The sequence below is a fragment of the Ogataea polymorpha genome (genome assembly GCF_001664045.1).
Source record: "Ogataea polymorpha strain NCYC 495 leu1.1 chromosome Unknown OGAPOscaffold_3, whole genome shotgun sequence".
Classification (NCBI taxonomy): Eukaryota; Fungi; Ascomycota; class Pichiomycetes; order Pichiales; family Pichiaceae; genus Ogataea; species Ogataea polymorpha.
Window position 1 is genome coordinate 31868 of NW_017264700.1, and position 13163 is coordinate 45030.

Genomic DNA, 13163 nt, shown 5'->3' on the forward strand with positions numbered 1-13163 from the left:
AGAGACATTTTTTTTAATGCTACCTGGTATGTATCTCTGAGTAAGATGGGTAGAAAATTCAACGCCGATGGCACAGTGAACAAGTTTCCAGGCAACACTGTTGTGTGCCATTTGCCTCAACAGGGTAATGCGCGTGGGCTATTCAAAAGGCTGCTGGACTTCTACAGGGCCTTTCCTATTTTACTTTTCAAGAATAAAATAAGCATGCTGCCGTCGTCGAGTCTTCATATGACGATTTTTGACTGCATGCACGAATACAAGCGCCAATCTGATACTTGGCCAAAGGAGCTACCCCGGAATTTACCTATGGAACAGTGCAATGCATGGATGGTGAAGAGGCTCACCGAGACACCGTTTGAGATTGACTTGCCTATACGGCTTCAGGTCGACAAGAGCTACGTTGAGCAGACGTCTCATGGGGGGATGGACACATGGAAAGTTTGTTTGTTGCCTCTGGATGAGAAAGAGGAACTGAAGATCAAGAAGTTGCGCGTGGACATTGCGAACGCATTGAATGTCCCGCTGTCCAGTATCGAGTCGTATAAATTTCACTTGACTATCGCGTATTTGAACGAGGAATTTACAGAGGAGGAGTCGATGCAGCTGAAGAGAATAAATGACGAATTCCATCAAGAGGGCCACGTTGTGGAACTAGGCCATCCCGAGATTTGCCGATTCGATGATATGTTCTACATGGAAAGATTGGCATTTCTAGGACAGAAGCAGTAATATAAACTCCGGTGTTTCCCATTCTGGAGTAATTGTACGATTGGGTTAGAGTGCGGCGCCCCACGTTCCTTAATTTTGGCCCTGCGTCATGCACGCATAACAGATGTCGGAGTTTCCAGCAACATACCATTCGTCTTGTAGAGGGTGCTGTAATGTGTCTCGAATCGGTGCTCGTGTCGAAAAGCGGAAGGAGTCAGATCCAATCCCGGAAAGCGTTTCTCAATTTGCAATTTGTCTGCGCACATGGTACACAATAAACATTAATGGGTGGCAGGGCTTTTTTTACATGTATAAAAGAGCGGTGCTGGGCTTGGTATAGCAGACCTAAAATGAGGTTGAGCTTTGCCGCCCTATTAGTGGCAGTCCAGGCATTCCGTCTCGGTGATTTGCAAATCGAATCGAGTAACTGGCCTGCTGCAGATTCGGTGCCTTCAGACGACGATCTGATCAAAATCTCGCTTGACGAGCTTTACTCCATTGGCAATAGTACCAAGTTAAGCGATTGCGACAAGTGCAAGCACAGATTGCTCTATGCCAAATCGCTGGCCCTTGTCAAGCCTACATTAATTCCTTCAATTTTCACCGAGTGGTGCATCGGGACCAATGCATTGCAGAAAGATATGTGTTTGCGGATTTTTGGCAGAACTACTGTTCAGAACTCATATGCGGGCTCTAATTTTGCCGACATGGTGTCTTTGATGGACCCAATTTCCTACGACGGTGACTATTACTGTCACTACACTGAGTCGGCATGCGATTATGTCTCGCCACCAGAGATTGATGGGTCGGAACTCTGGGGTGGCAGCAAGCCGGAGAAGTCCAAATATGCTCCGGAGGCCGGAAACGAGACGTTCTACGTGCTTCAAGTGTCAGACTTCCACATTGAAAACGATTATGTTGTCGGCGGAGAAGGTAACTGTTCTGTCAGTATGTGCTGCACTCCTCATTCATTCAACGACGATCCCGTTCCTCAAAATTATGACATCTCCAGCAACGTGTTTCTACAGGATGGTCCTGGCGAGGGCTGGTCGTTTTACAAATCGTCATATGTGGACAATATTTTTGAAAAGGGCCCGTACGTTGGGTACAACGAATCCACTTGGTGGCCGGCAACCAGCTTTGGCCACTACAACTGTGATGCTCCTGAGCTGTTAATCAATAGCACGTTGAAAGCAGCCACCAGTCTCCAGCAGCAGCTGAACCTGAACTATGAGTTTGCTATTTTCACCGGCGACCTGGTCGACCACGATGAAACGCAATATATCACGTACGAGTCCACTTTGCTGGCAGAAGAGTCCACTTTCAGAGACGTTAAATACCAGCTTGGCGACATTCCGATGTTTCCGGTGCTTGGAAACCACGATACATTCCCTTACGGACAGCTGGCGCAAGAGAAATACGGGTTCTCCAACAAGTTCGACTGGAACAATGAACTGATGGCCGAGCTTTGGAGAGACTATGACTGGATCGATTTTGACGAAGAGCAGCAGGTCCGTGAGCACTACACCGGCTTCAGTGTGAAGACTAAACGCGGCCTCAAGATCATCGCTCTCAACTCCAACTCGTGGTACATTTCCAACCTGTATGCTTTCATCAACATAAGCCAGGACTACGACTCATTTGGCCAGTTCCAATTTCTGGTTGACGAGCTGCTCGACTCCGAATCCAAGGACGAAAGGGTCTGGTTGATAATGCACGTGCCGGCAGGGGCAGATATGCTTCCTGTTGCGTCTCAGGTGTTTGCACAAGTGGTCGAGAGATTCTCACCGTACACCATTGCGGGAATCTTTAACGGACACACCCACAGAGACGAGTTTAAGGTTCTGTACTCGGGCTTCAATGGGTCCAACCTGGACGCGCAAACCGCCGAAAACGCAATTGCAAACACGTGGATTGCTCCGTCCGTGACCTCTTGGATTGGCCTGAATCCTTCGTTTCGGTTTCTCGAGGTGGACTCCAAGACATTTTCCGTGATGAATGCTTATACCTACTATTTCAACCTGAACGAAACTTTCACCAACAATGGCACGGAGCCTGAATGGCGGCTCGAGTACGACGCCCGATCCGCTTACGGTGTGAACTGGCCGCAATTTGCCCCGCTAAATGCCACGTACTGGCACGAAGTGTCGCAAAAAATTGGCAGCAGCAGCTCGTCGCTTCAACAGTACGAGAACTTTGCCACCAGATACTCTCCGTACACTTACAAGTGCTCGGAGTCAGACAACTGTGACACTTTTTATTGCTATGTCTCAACGTTTACAATTGACCAGTACGTCAAGTGCTGCGAGCACTTTGGACTTGATTCGGATATTTGAGTACTTATATCGTCCCCAGCAGTTTAATATGATTTGCTGCCAGAGTCTAAAAGCAACACACAGGAATGTTTGAGTCGCGAGAGCGAAGCTGGCCTTTTAGCGGATAAGTAGATGCAATTCATCAGTAACGTCATAGCATCAGCACTTATTGAGCCCTCAACACGCTACAAGGGCAAGTTTACATATGGTTTGTGGCTACTGCAACATCTTGGTCATCTACTTTGATGCCACAACCTTCACGATATAGCAGTTCAAGAACAGTGCTGCTCCGTTCAATTGAAAGGCCCTGCCAAAAGCCACAATGCAACCGCTCTACAGAATTAGCAATGGATTTGGCAGTAAGGAGGGTACTGCTCCCAAAACTGACAGAGATCAATTATCGGAAAAAATAAACGTCATTTGACCGTGTATGGGAGGAAAGCTTCAAATAAATTTTCCTGAATTTTGGATGCCATCGGCAGGGAAAAGACATCATGGGATTTGTCTCCTTACAACGGTGTCTTGTTTGTGCTAATGCACCTTTGTTGCTGGAACAATTGGAGTTGAGCAACAGTGGGTTTTACGACATGCTCCGTTATTTCCAGAGACTCTGGGCTGTGAAGTGCTGGGCTATGCTCAAAAGAAAAGACGTAGCTGGTTTTAGCAAATTGGAGCCTTGAGGAAAATCAAACACAGATTCATACTGATAACGCAATAAAGTTTAATTCACACAAATCTCAGACCAGATGACTACTAGAGTTCTCGCCAACATGCTTGGAAGCAGAGCTGCTCCAAAATCCTCTTTTGGACACAACTGGCCCGCTACAAGACGTTTTTCTGCATAGCGCGGATGCACGGACACGGTTTCCAACAACAATAAACACAAATTCTTGTGCCTTATTATTTCTGGCATCCATATTTGGCAACTGACCAACAGTGCTTTCTTTGCATTTGAAAATTTTCCGAACTTCCATTTTACTGCTGCACGTGAGGGGAAATGGAGGCCGCACATGTTTTCAGATTATAATACTCGGCCAGCTGTACAATACTGGTGGTGCATAATTCAGGGAGGAGGCCCTGCCGCTAGGAGTCAGGATCTTTCAATCCAGGCCCCTGATTAATGTTCTCGAACCAGTGCACTAGAAAGCCATGCACTTTTGCGCAATGAACGAATTTTGGCATCGTGTTTTAGCGCAAGAACACGCCGGTTTTCCAAAACACTGCGCCCCTGACAATATTTCCCAATTGGGAAGACTTGATGACTACAACTTCGCCGGCCATTTATCGGACTGCTCTACTAAAAGTACACTAGTTTATTCAACTATCGAAGATGTATATTGTGACGTATCGTCCTCAGGTCTAGTCACCCCGTCGGTGGTTCCCTGTCGGTAGTTCTTATCCCTTTGTTCCTGTTTCCGTAGGTGGATCTTGTGGTGTCGGATTAAATTTGACCGCACGGAGAACGGTTTTCCACAGTTTTCCCACTGGCATCTAAACGGCTTTTCGCCAGTATGACTGTACATATGAATCTTGAGCCCGGAAGGCCTGTTGAACACTTTTTTGCAGATGACACAGCATCTATTTTTGCGAGACAGCTTCAATTCCTCTCTTTCCTTGCTTATGGCAGATCGTTCGGGGAACGTATTTCGGCGTCTAACCTTCTTCAAAGCTTCTTGATGGGACTGTGTTGCTAGTGAAAACGATTGGATTCTCAGAATAGCTCTGTGGTCCAGTAGTCCGTCTATTCCAACGTCGACGGACGTGTGAAGCTGCGGATGTCCAGCTACTGGCACCTGATGCGGCGAAGGAGTGTAAAATGCGTCAACAGTAGGAAGCAATGTGCTTTTCTCAAAAGAAGGGGTTTCGTTGCTTATCGATTGTGGAGGTGTGGGGAGCGGTGGATAATGATGGGATTCTGTGGGTATGAAGGCATAATTCCCCTGTGTCTGGTTCTGGCCGTAATGAAAAGATTCAAGCTGGCCGAGATCCAAGCAAGAGGGAGTGTTTCTTGGTCCTTGCTGATAATTAACTCGAAATTGAGGAGCATTGGTGCTGGTGGGTCCTGAGAGGATGAATTCGTGGTGAGCAGGCTGTGTTGCGTTTATATGCTGTGGTACAAACTGGCCAAATGTGAGCACTTCATTAAACTCGTTATAGGGTAGAGATACTGATGGATCCATGAAGCGTATGGGCTATCATTCAGAGCTGTCGGGCCAAATGGGAAATTATCAGTTTATATATTGGCAAATGTGCACGATGTCGATAGCTAACGGTTTACACTGCAGGCCAGGAAGGTAATATACAAATTACGCTGGCTGGCAAGTAATTGGGTGTCGCATACATATGCCAAGTTGTCACAATAGATGTCTCCAATCTTATCTCAACCTAATGGCGCTCCATGCATAGTGCCGTGGGTTTCTTTTGTTGCGGAAGCTACAGGCAGGGGAACGGTATAAAATGCGTATTGCGCCGCAATAGCGCATCTGACGTTCTTTTTCTTCTTAAAAGAAAACCTCCAACATGCTAGCAGTCTGTTGGGGCTACATCAGATATATACCACGCCTGGCAATCTCGCAGGCACACCGACTATCACGGTCCAGGGGACAGCCTCTGCGTCGGATTGCTAAAATTTCCGCACCTGAACCATGTGGCGCGGTGCAAACTCCACTCCCCGCACCTGCATAGGGACCTTGATGATGCGTTCAAAATCAGTCTCTAAACAATCTCCAGATTCCGCACGCACCTGAAGCTTCCTTAATTGGACTATCCTCTTTGGGCACCTGGATTAATACAAGCTGCATTACCCAATTGGGCAGTTCTTATGACAGCTTGCAGATTGTTGTTCTAGGACCAAACTGCTTTCAACTGCCGGTGTACAGGTGGCTTCCCGCTCATGAATCACGCCGGCCAATTTAGGAGTCGAGGTCACCTGGCGCCTCAAATCGCACTAGCAAGTCAGTTTCCCTGCTCCAATCCCGGCTATACTGTATTAGAAGTGCCATTTTGCCAGCACTGGCGTGGCCTTGCCAATATGATCCTTGCTCTGTCAACAACGATTTCCTGGCCAGTATCAACTATTATCTGCCAAACACACACACATTGCGGGTCTTATCGTACGGCCACTCTGGGGCCAAAATATCCAGGCCTGCAATAATGTGATTACGTAACCCATAGAGAATGATACGGTGATTTATTTTTTGTATTCATCTCACCTGTGCACCGGCTGGTAAAAAAACTTATAAAAAATTTTAGAAAAAATTTTTAAATCATATCTCCTATCATGCAACTCACCTGGAAAGACATTCCGGCGGTTCCCACGTCTAATGACATGTTAGACATTGTCCTAAACAGGACTCAAAGAAAGACGCCGACGGTTATCCGTCCAGGTTTTAAGATCCAGCGTATCCGTGCCTTCTACATGCGCAAGGTCAAATTTACGGCTGAAGGGTTCACAGAGAAGTTTGAGGATGTCCTGAAAGGATTTCCAAACATCAATGACGTCCATCCTTTTCACAGAGACTTGATGGATACGTTGTACGAAAAAAATCACTACAAGATCTCTCTCGCTGCTGTTTCTCGTGCAAAGACGCTGATCGAGCAGGTTTCCAGAGACTACGTGCGACTGTTGAAGTTTGGCCAGTCTCTTTTTCAGTGTAAGCAGCTCAAGCGTGCTGCTTTGGGACGGATGGCAACGATTGTCAAGAAACTCAAAGATCCGTTCGCGTATCTTGAGCAAGTGAGACAGCATTTAGGTCGTCTGCCGTCGATCGACCCAAACACCAGAACATTGCTTATATGTGGATACCCCAACGTTGGTAAATCCAGTTTCCTCAAATGTATCACCAAGGCCGACGTCGAGGTCCAGCCGTACGCCTTTACAACCAAGTCACTGTACGTGGGCCATTTCGACTACAAGTATCTACGATTCCAGGCTATCGACACCCCGGGTATTCTGGACCGTCCGACAGAGGAGATGAACAACATTGAGATGCAGAGTATCTACGCCATTGCGCACTTGAGATCGTGTGTCTTGTACTTTATGGACCTGTCTGAACAGTGTGGTTTCAGCATTGAGGCCCAAGTCAAACTATTCCACTCGATCAAGCCTCTTTTTGCTAACAAGTCTGTGCTGGTTGTTGTGAACAAAACCGATATTATTCGCATTGAGGACCTCGAGGAGAACCAGGCGCAGCTGGTGAAGAGCGTGATGGACGTTCCGGGTGTCGAGCTGATGCAGACGTCTTGCTACCAGGAGGAAAACGTGATGGAGGTGAGAAACAAGGCCTGCGAGAAGCTGCTCACGTCAAGAATTGAGCAGAAGCTCAAGGGCACTGCTAGAGTGACAAACGTACTCAACAAAATCCACGTTGCAAGACCGCAGGCCAGAGACGACGTCGAGCGCGTGCCATTCATCCCGGAGGAAGCCAAAAAGCTCGACCGCTACGATCCACTGGATCCAAACAGACGGAAGCTGGCACGTGACATCGAGGCCGAAAACGGCGGTCCTGGTGTGTTCAACATCAACCTGAAGGAGAAGTATCTCTTGGAGGACGAGGAGTGGAAAAACGACGTGATGCCGGAGATTCTCGACGGTCGCAACGTGTACGACTTCCTGGACCCGGAGATCAGTGCTAAGCTGCAGGCTCTGGAGGAGGAAGAGGAGAGACTGGAGAAGGAAGGATTTTACGACTCTGATGAGGAGATCGAGGACGACGAGGTGGCCGAGCTGCGGGAGAAGGCCGAGTGGATCAGAAATAAGCAGAAGCAAATGATCCAGGCTGCTCGGTCGCGCAAGGCGCTCAACAACAAGTCGATCATGCCGCGGAGCAAGATTACCAAGAGCTACTCCGAGCTGGAGAATCACATGTATCACGTGGGCCACGACGTGAGCAAGCTGAGAGAGAAGCGCGAGAAGGCCGGCGGAGCCAGAGAGCTGACCGGCTCAGACTATGTGCGTGCGCTGGATGAGGACAGAAAGGCTCCTACTCCTGCCAACCAGAGTGACAGGCTCAACAGCGGGCTGAGCGACGGGGCTCTGCGCAGCAAGGCAGAGAGAATGGCGAAGGCAGAGAGAAGAGAGAGAAACAGGCAGGCACGGGCCGGAGAGGCCGACCGCAGAGAGGTGGCCATGATGCCTAAGCACCTGATGAGCGGAAAGAGAGGAGTGGGAAAGACCGACAGAAGATGAGCGCATAATATCGACAATACATGCCACTACAGTTATCTAGTAACTAATCCAGTACTTGCAGTACTTTCATTAATTTTCCATTGCCCCTCCTGACCTATATTTGCGTGCCTATTCCATTACAAACTGCATCTTCCATAGCTCTCTGCCACCATTGATCCGATCGCGGAACTCTCTAAATTCGTTTCTCTCGTTCACGAGCTCGTCTGCCGGCTTGCTGCGACGTCTCAGCTCCTCCGTCGTGAGCAGCTCGCTCAAAGAGCCCGGCACAAAATCCTCCAGACTGTCCATATTGTCGTCCGACTCAACTGCGGTATCGTCCACTGTGGTGAGCGATGCGTACAGTGCAGGACCTAGTCCTTTTGGCGAGCCGGCCGTGGAACAAGACCATATTGATTGCGTGAACGGCGAGTCAGGCAGACTTAGCCGTGGCCGGCTCCACTCGCTCGTCTCGCTGGACGTGCTGGACGCAGACGTTCTAGGCCGGGTCGGCTTCGTGCTTTTGGAGTTCACGCGGCGACCGTCCGGCAGCACGTGTGCCAGCGCACACTTGGCACCAAACCGACAGTTGCCCTTCTGGAAGTACTTACAAGCGTTAGTTTCGCTTGCCGACTCCGTAGAGTGCGAAAATGGGCAGGAGTTGCCAGCCTGACAGGCTCCCTGCTTGAAAAACTTGCAAGGTACGTGGGATAAATCTATACTATTAGCAGGCTGCATGTCCGCTCATACTCACTCTTGTTAGGAGGGCTCTTGTTGATCTCCACCATCAGGACGGATTGTTTTTTAAGATAGATTGAGATAAGAGTAATTTTTGGCAGAAAAATCTGTCACCTAGATAAGTGAAACGGTGTGTATTTTTAATTGTCAGAGAGCCCATATCACGTGCGCAGAAGCACGCATACAAAACAGCCAGAGAGACGCACACCTCTAGCCACAGCCACAAGTGGTGGACCCGTGGGCCAAGAGCCATAGATATGCATATTATGTGTGGACGATGACATAATGACTGCGCGTGCCGATGTAATTTGACAGAGAATTAGGCTGCTTACATAGACGCGACGTTTATGCACGCTCACTCATTATAGTGGTACACCAGGTAGTTTGGCAGCCCAAACACCTCGTAACCAAGACGTTTGGCCATCTTGGCAAACCCTTCTGTCTCTATAAGGTGGTAGAACGGGAAGCTAGGAAACATCGCGCCGTCTCTATGAACATCGGCCTTCACAAGCAGACACGTTCCTCCCACGCCGTCCAGCTGCATTTCTGTGTTCGAGTCTCCGTTCGGGTCGTAAAAATGTCCCATCAGCGGCCTGTACGTGGCCATCTCCGCGTACGCCTCCACTATGATCTCGTCGTCGCTCATTGTCGAGGCGATCCTCAGTCCCTCCTCGCTCTCGACCCAGTTGTTGAAATCGTACGGCCTGATCGCATCCTGCTTCTTTTCCTCATCGTAGTACCGCTGGTAGCAATTTGCAGCAATCACCGGCTTATCGTGCGACGCCAGGTCCTGGATCAGCGTTGGCGGCGTTTCCACGATATCGCCGTCTAGCCACAGCACCCACGACGTGTAAGGTCCAATTGTAGTGAACAGCAGCGAGTTCCGCGCAACGGCCATCTGTGAGCGTCTTTGTTTTTGAACTTTGAACGCGTGTCTGTCCTTCTCTGATTGCGACTCCAGGGCCTCTGTGTCTTGACGCAAAATGGTCACCTTCGCAAACTTGGCATCCTTGGTGTTCTTAGGGTTCTGTATCTTCTTGACGGCCGTCTCCAACTTGCGCAGCGCCGCGTCTCCGTCCGCCGTTCTGGGCACAATGAATCCAAGTTCAATGAGCTCTCTAGGGTACGTCAGCTTCAGTAAATTATCCCAGTACTGGTCCAAGAACTTTGCCATAGGCGTCAAAATCAGCACCCGTTCTTTGTTGTATGCTGCCATCGGAGTAGAAGCCAGCTTGTTGAGATCATAGTGGGAGATGTGGTCGGCCGGCAAGTTGCGAGGAATCATGTCGTTCTTCTTGATTTTTTTGTATTTGTAGGGACTATTAGGCTTTGTTTCATGGCTGGAGCCAAGTACCAGCCAGAGAAAGCCGATCAGCGCCAGCAACGGCACCACCAACCGCAACGGTTTATGTACAAACATGACAACAAGAAGTATAGAAAAAAAACTTGGACTCGAGGTGTACGGATTTTCGGAGAGGGAAAGAATCTGCGGTCGACGAGTGGAGAACGTGGGTCGATGGGTCGGCCCGCTTACCACCACTTGCCACTGCAGGTATGCGGCCCCCTCTTCCCCTCTCTGGCTTTCCGGAGGTAGCCTATAAGATAGCAGAGTCGTGAAAACGGCAGGACATGTAGTTTCCCAGCACGGTGGACAACACCACTTTCGCATCAACGGAGGTTGGGCGTTCTCCAGTTGACGACAGTGACAGGACAATGGGGGGTGCCGACGCATCATGAAGTGGGGCAACTACGCCGTGGATACTAGTGGAATTCCCGGCGCACGACCGCATACCCCGTCAGTATCGACTTTTTTGGGGTGCGGCTTTAGCCCAAAGCGGCAGAACGTGGGTGGAGTCCGAGGGTGCAAAAGGTCTCCTCACCTTTTTTTCTTCTATTGCGGAAACAAAGAGGAGATGGACTCCGGTACCCCTATAAATACTCGCGCGTCTCGCTCTGCACTACAACAGACTCGGCCATGTCTAATTCGGATGCCTTTTCTCACGACATTGAAAAACAAACCTCGATAGATGCTCTGCAATCAAAACACAAGCCTTCCACAGCGTCGGCTTTCCGTCACGATGACCAGAACATCTACATTAACGACCAGCCTATCGACAAGAATGATTTCATCTACGCTTTCGGCGGCTCGCTCAACGTCGGTGCCAGAAAACAAACCGGCAAAACCAGAGAGCTCAGCGATCCGGTGCCTGCTGGTCTGGCTGCCTTCAGTTGTTCGGCTTTGTCCCTCGGCCTAGTCCAGTTGCACGCACGTTCCGTGCACTCCCCGAACGTGCTTCTGGGTGCTTTCCTCACCACTGCAGGGCTCGTCGAGATCATTGTTGGTGTGCTCTGCTTCATCATTGGTAACACCTGGGCCTGCTGCACTTTCCTCATGTTTGGGGGCTTCTGGAGTTCCTACTCGTTCCTGCTGATGGATGTTGGTGGAATTGCTGCTAGCTATGCAACCACCGACGAGTACAATCAAGCTGTCGCGCTCTACTTCCTTCCTTGGGCGCTTTTCTCGTTTGCTCTGTTTGCCTGCACGTGGAGATCCACGTATAGCTTGTCATTGCTGATGTTTTTGATCTGGCTCTTCATTCTTCTTTTCACCATCGGCCAGTTTGCCACCTCTGTGGGAACGTTCAAAGCAGGAGGTTACATCTGTATGCTGAGTGGAATCGTGGGCTTCTACAACATGTTTGCAGGGCTTCTGGACGAGACCAACAGCTACTTCACCATCAAGCCGTTCTACATGCCTAATGCCGTTAGACCAGGAAAGACCAAATAAGGATGCTTTCACTCGGCGTCCGGACTTTGTGGTTCGTTCCGTAGTTACGTACATTTATGACTGCGCTATTACTTAAATCAATATATTGTTTTTTTACCATCCCGATGCCGAAATATTTTCTACCGAAATACTTTTCCCTATTTCAATGAATTCTTCCACCGTCCACGCCTACCACGCGAAAAACACCGTTAAGCTACAGCTGAAAGAGTCTGGGCCTGGCTCGCAGATTCCCTTTGCTAGCCTTGTCACCTCGACGCCTGAACTCAGGGATAAACACCGCTTCAGCCTGCATCCGCTGCTGTTCAACAATGTCCTCCAGAACATGTATCTTGGCCAGGCCGACTTTTCCAAAGTACACACTGTGTACTACGGCCGCCGGATTATTGAGTCGACATATTTGCCCGGCCAGTTTACGCTCGACTACCACGTGGACCCTGAAGATCCCGAAGTCTTTGCCCAACGCTCCTTGGCCACACAGCCCGAAAACTATCCGAAACTGCATCCCAGAACCAGATACTACACGGAGCAAGAAATAAGCCAGGTGCACAAGAAGTGGCGGGAAAACATGCTTCCCATAGTGCTGGTGTTGCATGGGCTTTCTGGCGGCTCTCACGAGCAGAATATCCGCTCGATCGTGAACCATCTGGAGGGCACCGCTAACGTGGCTGTTCTCAACAGCAGAGGCTGCGCGCGGTCTAAAATCACCACTCCAACGCTCTTTTCGGGCCTGCATACCGACGATCTGCGGCAGACCGTGCAGGATCTGCGCAGCCTGTTCCCAGACAGACAGTTGCATCTCGTTGGTGTTTCTCTAGGTGGACTGATTTTGAGCAACTATTTAGCCGAGGAGTCAGACAAGTCCCTGGTCACGAGCGCGTTCACTGTTGGAGCACCATGGAACTTGCAAAGCGACATGGAAGCGCTAACCCGCTCCGTTGCAGGCAGATATATGTTTGAGCCGTACATTCGAAAGATCCTACTACGAGTGCTCAAGTCGAACATTCAGGGCCTAAAGGCCAATCCAGACTTTGACGAACAGGAGTTCCTAGATCTATACAAAAACGCGACACACGTGTCCCAGATTGACGACCGCTACACGTGTCGCGAGGCAGGTCTTCCTTCGGCCTCCACGTACTACATGGCAGCGTCTCCGCTGATCAGGATTTTCAAGATTAAGACGCCAATGGTGATTTTGAACTCGCTGGATGACCCGTTCCTCAGCTGCAACTATCCTATCGCCGAAGTGCAGCGCAACCCGTATCTCTACATGGCTAGCACTGATAAGGGGGCCCACTATGCCTATGTGGACCCCAAGGGAGACATGTGGTACTCGCCGGTCATCAAGAAGTACATTGAGTCTTGGAAGGACATCAAAAACGATCGTCCAGACGATGGCGGATTCACTGTGAAACAGACCAAATTCAAAGACGTTATAGATTTATACTGAGCA

The 13163-nt window shown here is 49.5% G+C and overlaps 8 protein-coding genes across 8 annotated transcripts; 5 read left to right on the plus strand and 3 right to left on the minus strand.

Annotated features, from left to right (window-relative positions):
- The first annotated feature begins 78 nt into the window (after positions 1-78).
- On the plus strand, positions 79-941 carry OGAPODRAFT_15974 (uncharacterized protein). Its single transcript, XM_018354091.1, has one exon. It carries the CDS (start codon positions 205-207, stop codon positions 727-729), a length of 525 nt encoding a protein of 174 aa, XP_018211067.1. The 5' UTR covers positions 79-204; the 3' UTR covers positions 730-941.
- On the plus strand, positions 942-3127 carry OGAPODRAFT_15975 (uncharacterized protein). The gene has a single exon (XM_018354092.1). The coding sequence runs from the start codon at positions 1059-1061 to the stop codon at positions 3042-3044; it is 1986 nt and encodes a 661-aa protein (XP_018211068.1). The 5' UTR covers positions 942-1058; the 3' UTR covers positions 3045-3127.
- A 1209-nt stretch (positions 3128-4336) lies between these two features.
- Positions 4337-5203, minus strand: OGAPODRAFT_7435 (uncharacterized protein; the record flags this gene model as incomplete). The annotated part of the gene is made up of 1 exon (XM_018355873.1): positions 4337-5203. The coding sequence occupies one exon, from the start codon at positions 5201-5203 to the stop codon at positions 4337-4339; it is 867 nt and encodes a 288-aa protein (XP_018211069.1).
- A 1124-nt stretch (positions 5204-6327) lies between these two features.
- Positions 6328-9178, minus strand: OGAPODRAFT_75783 (uncharacterized protein; the record flags this gene model as incomplete). Its single annotated transcript, XM_018356080.1, has 3 exons — positions 6328-8903; positions 8942-9032; positions 9134-9178. The coding sequence occupies 3 exons, from the start codon at positions 9176-9178 to the stop codon at positions 8320-8322; spliced, it is 720 nt and encodes a 239-aa protein (XP_018211070.1). The 3' UTR covers positions 6328-8319.
- Positions 6328-10609, plus strand: OGAPODRAFT_15976 (uncharacterized protein). The gene has a single exon (XM_018354093.1). It carries the CDS (start codon positions 6352-6354, stop codon positions 8209-8211), a length of 1860 nt encoding a protein of 619 aa, XP_018211071.1. The 5' UTR covers positions 6328-6351; the 3' UTR covers positions 8212-10609.
- OGAPODRAFT_48052 (uncharacterized protein) lies at positions 9281-10345 on the minus strand (the record flags this gene model as incomplete). Its single annotated transcript, XM_018355571.1, has 1 exon — positions 9281-10345. The coding sequence occupies one exon, from the start codon at positions 10343-10345 to the stop codon at positions 9281-9283; it is 1065 nt and encodes a 354-aa protein (XP_018211072.1).
- Positions 10610-10840: 231 nt separating the features above from the next.
- On the plus strand, positions 10841-11778 carry OGAPODRAFT_15977 (uncharacterized protein). Its single transcript, XM_018354094.1, has one exon. It carries the CDS (start codon positions 10901-10903, stop codon positions 11711-11713), a length of 813 nt encoding a protein of 270 aa, XP_018211073.1. The 5' UTR covers positions 10841-10900; the 3' UTR covers positions 11714-11778.
- Positions 11779-11818: 40 nt separating this feature from the next.
- Positions 11819-13163, plus strand: OGAPODRAFT_15979 (uncharacterized protein; the record flags this gene model as incomplete). Its single annotated transcript, XM_018354095.1, has 1 exon — positions 11819-13163. The coding sequence occupies exon 1, from the start codon at positions 11859-11861 to the stop codon at positions 13158-13160; it is 1302 nt and encodes a 433-aa protein (XP_018211074.1). The 5' UTR covers positions 11819-11858.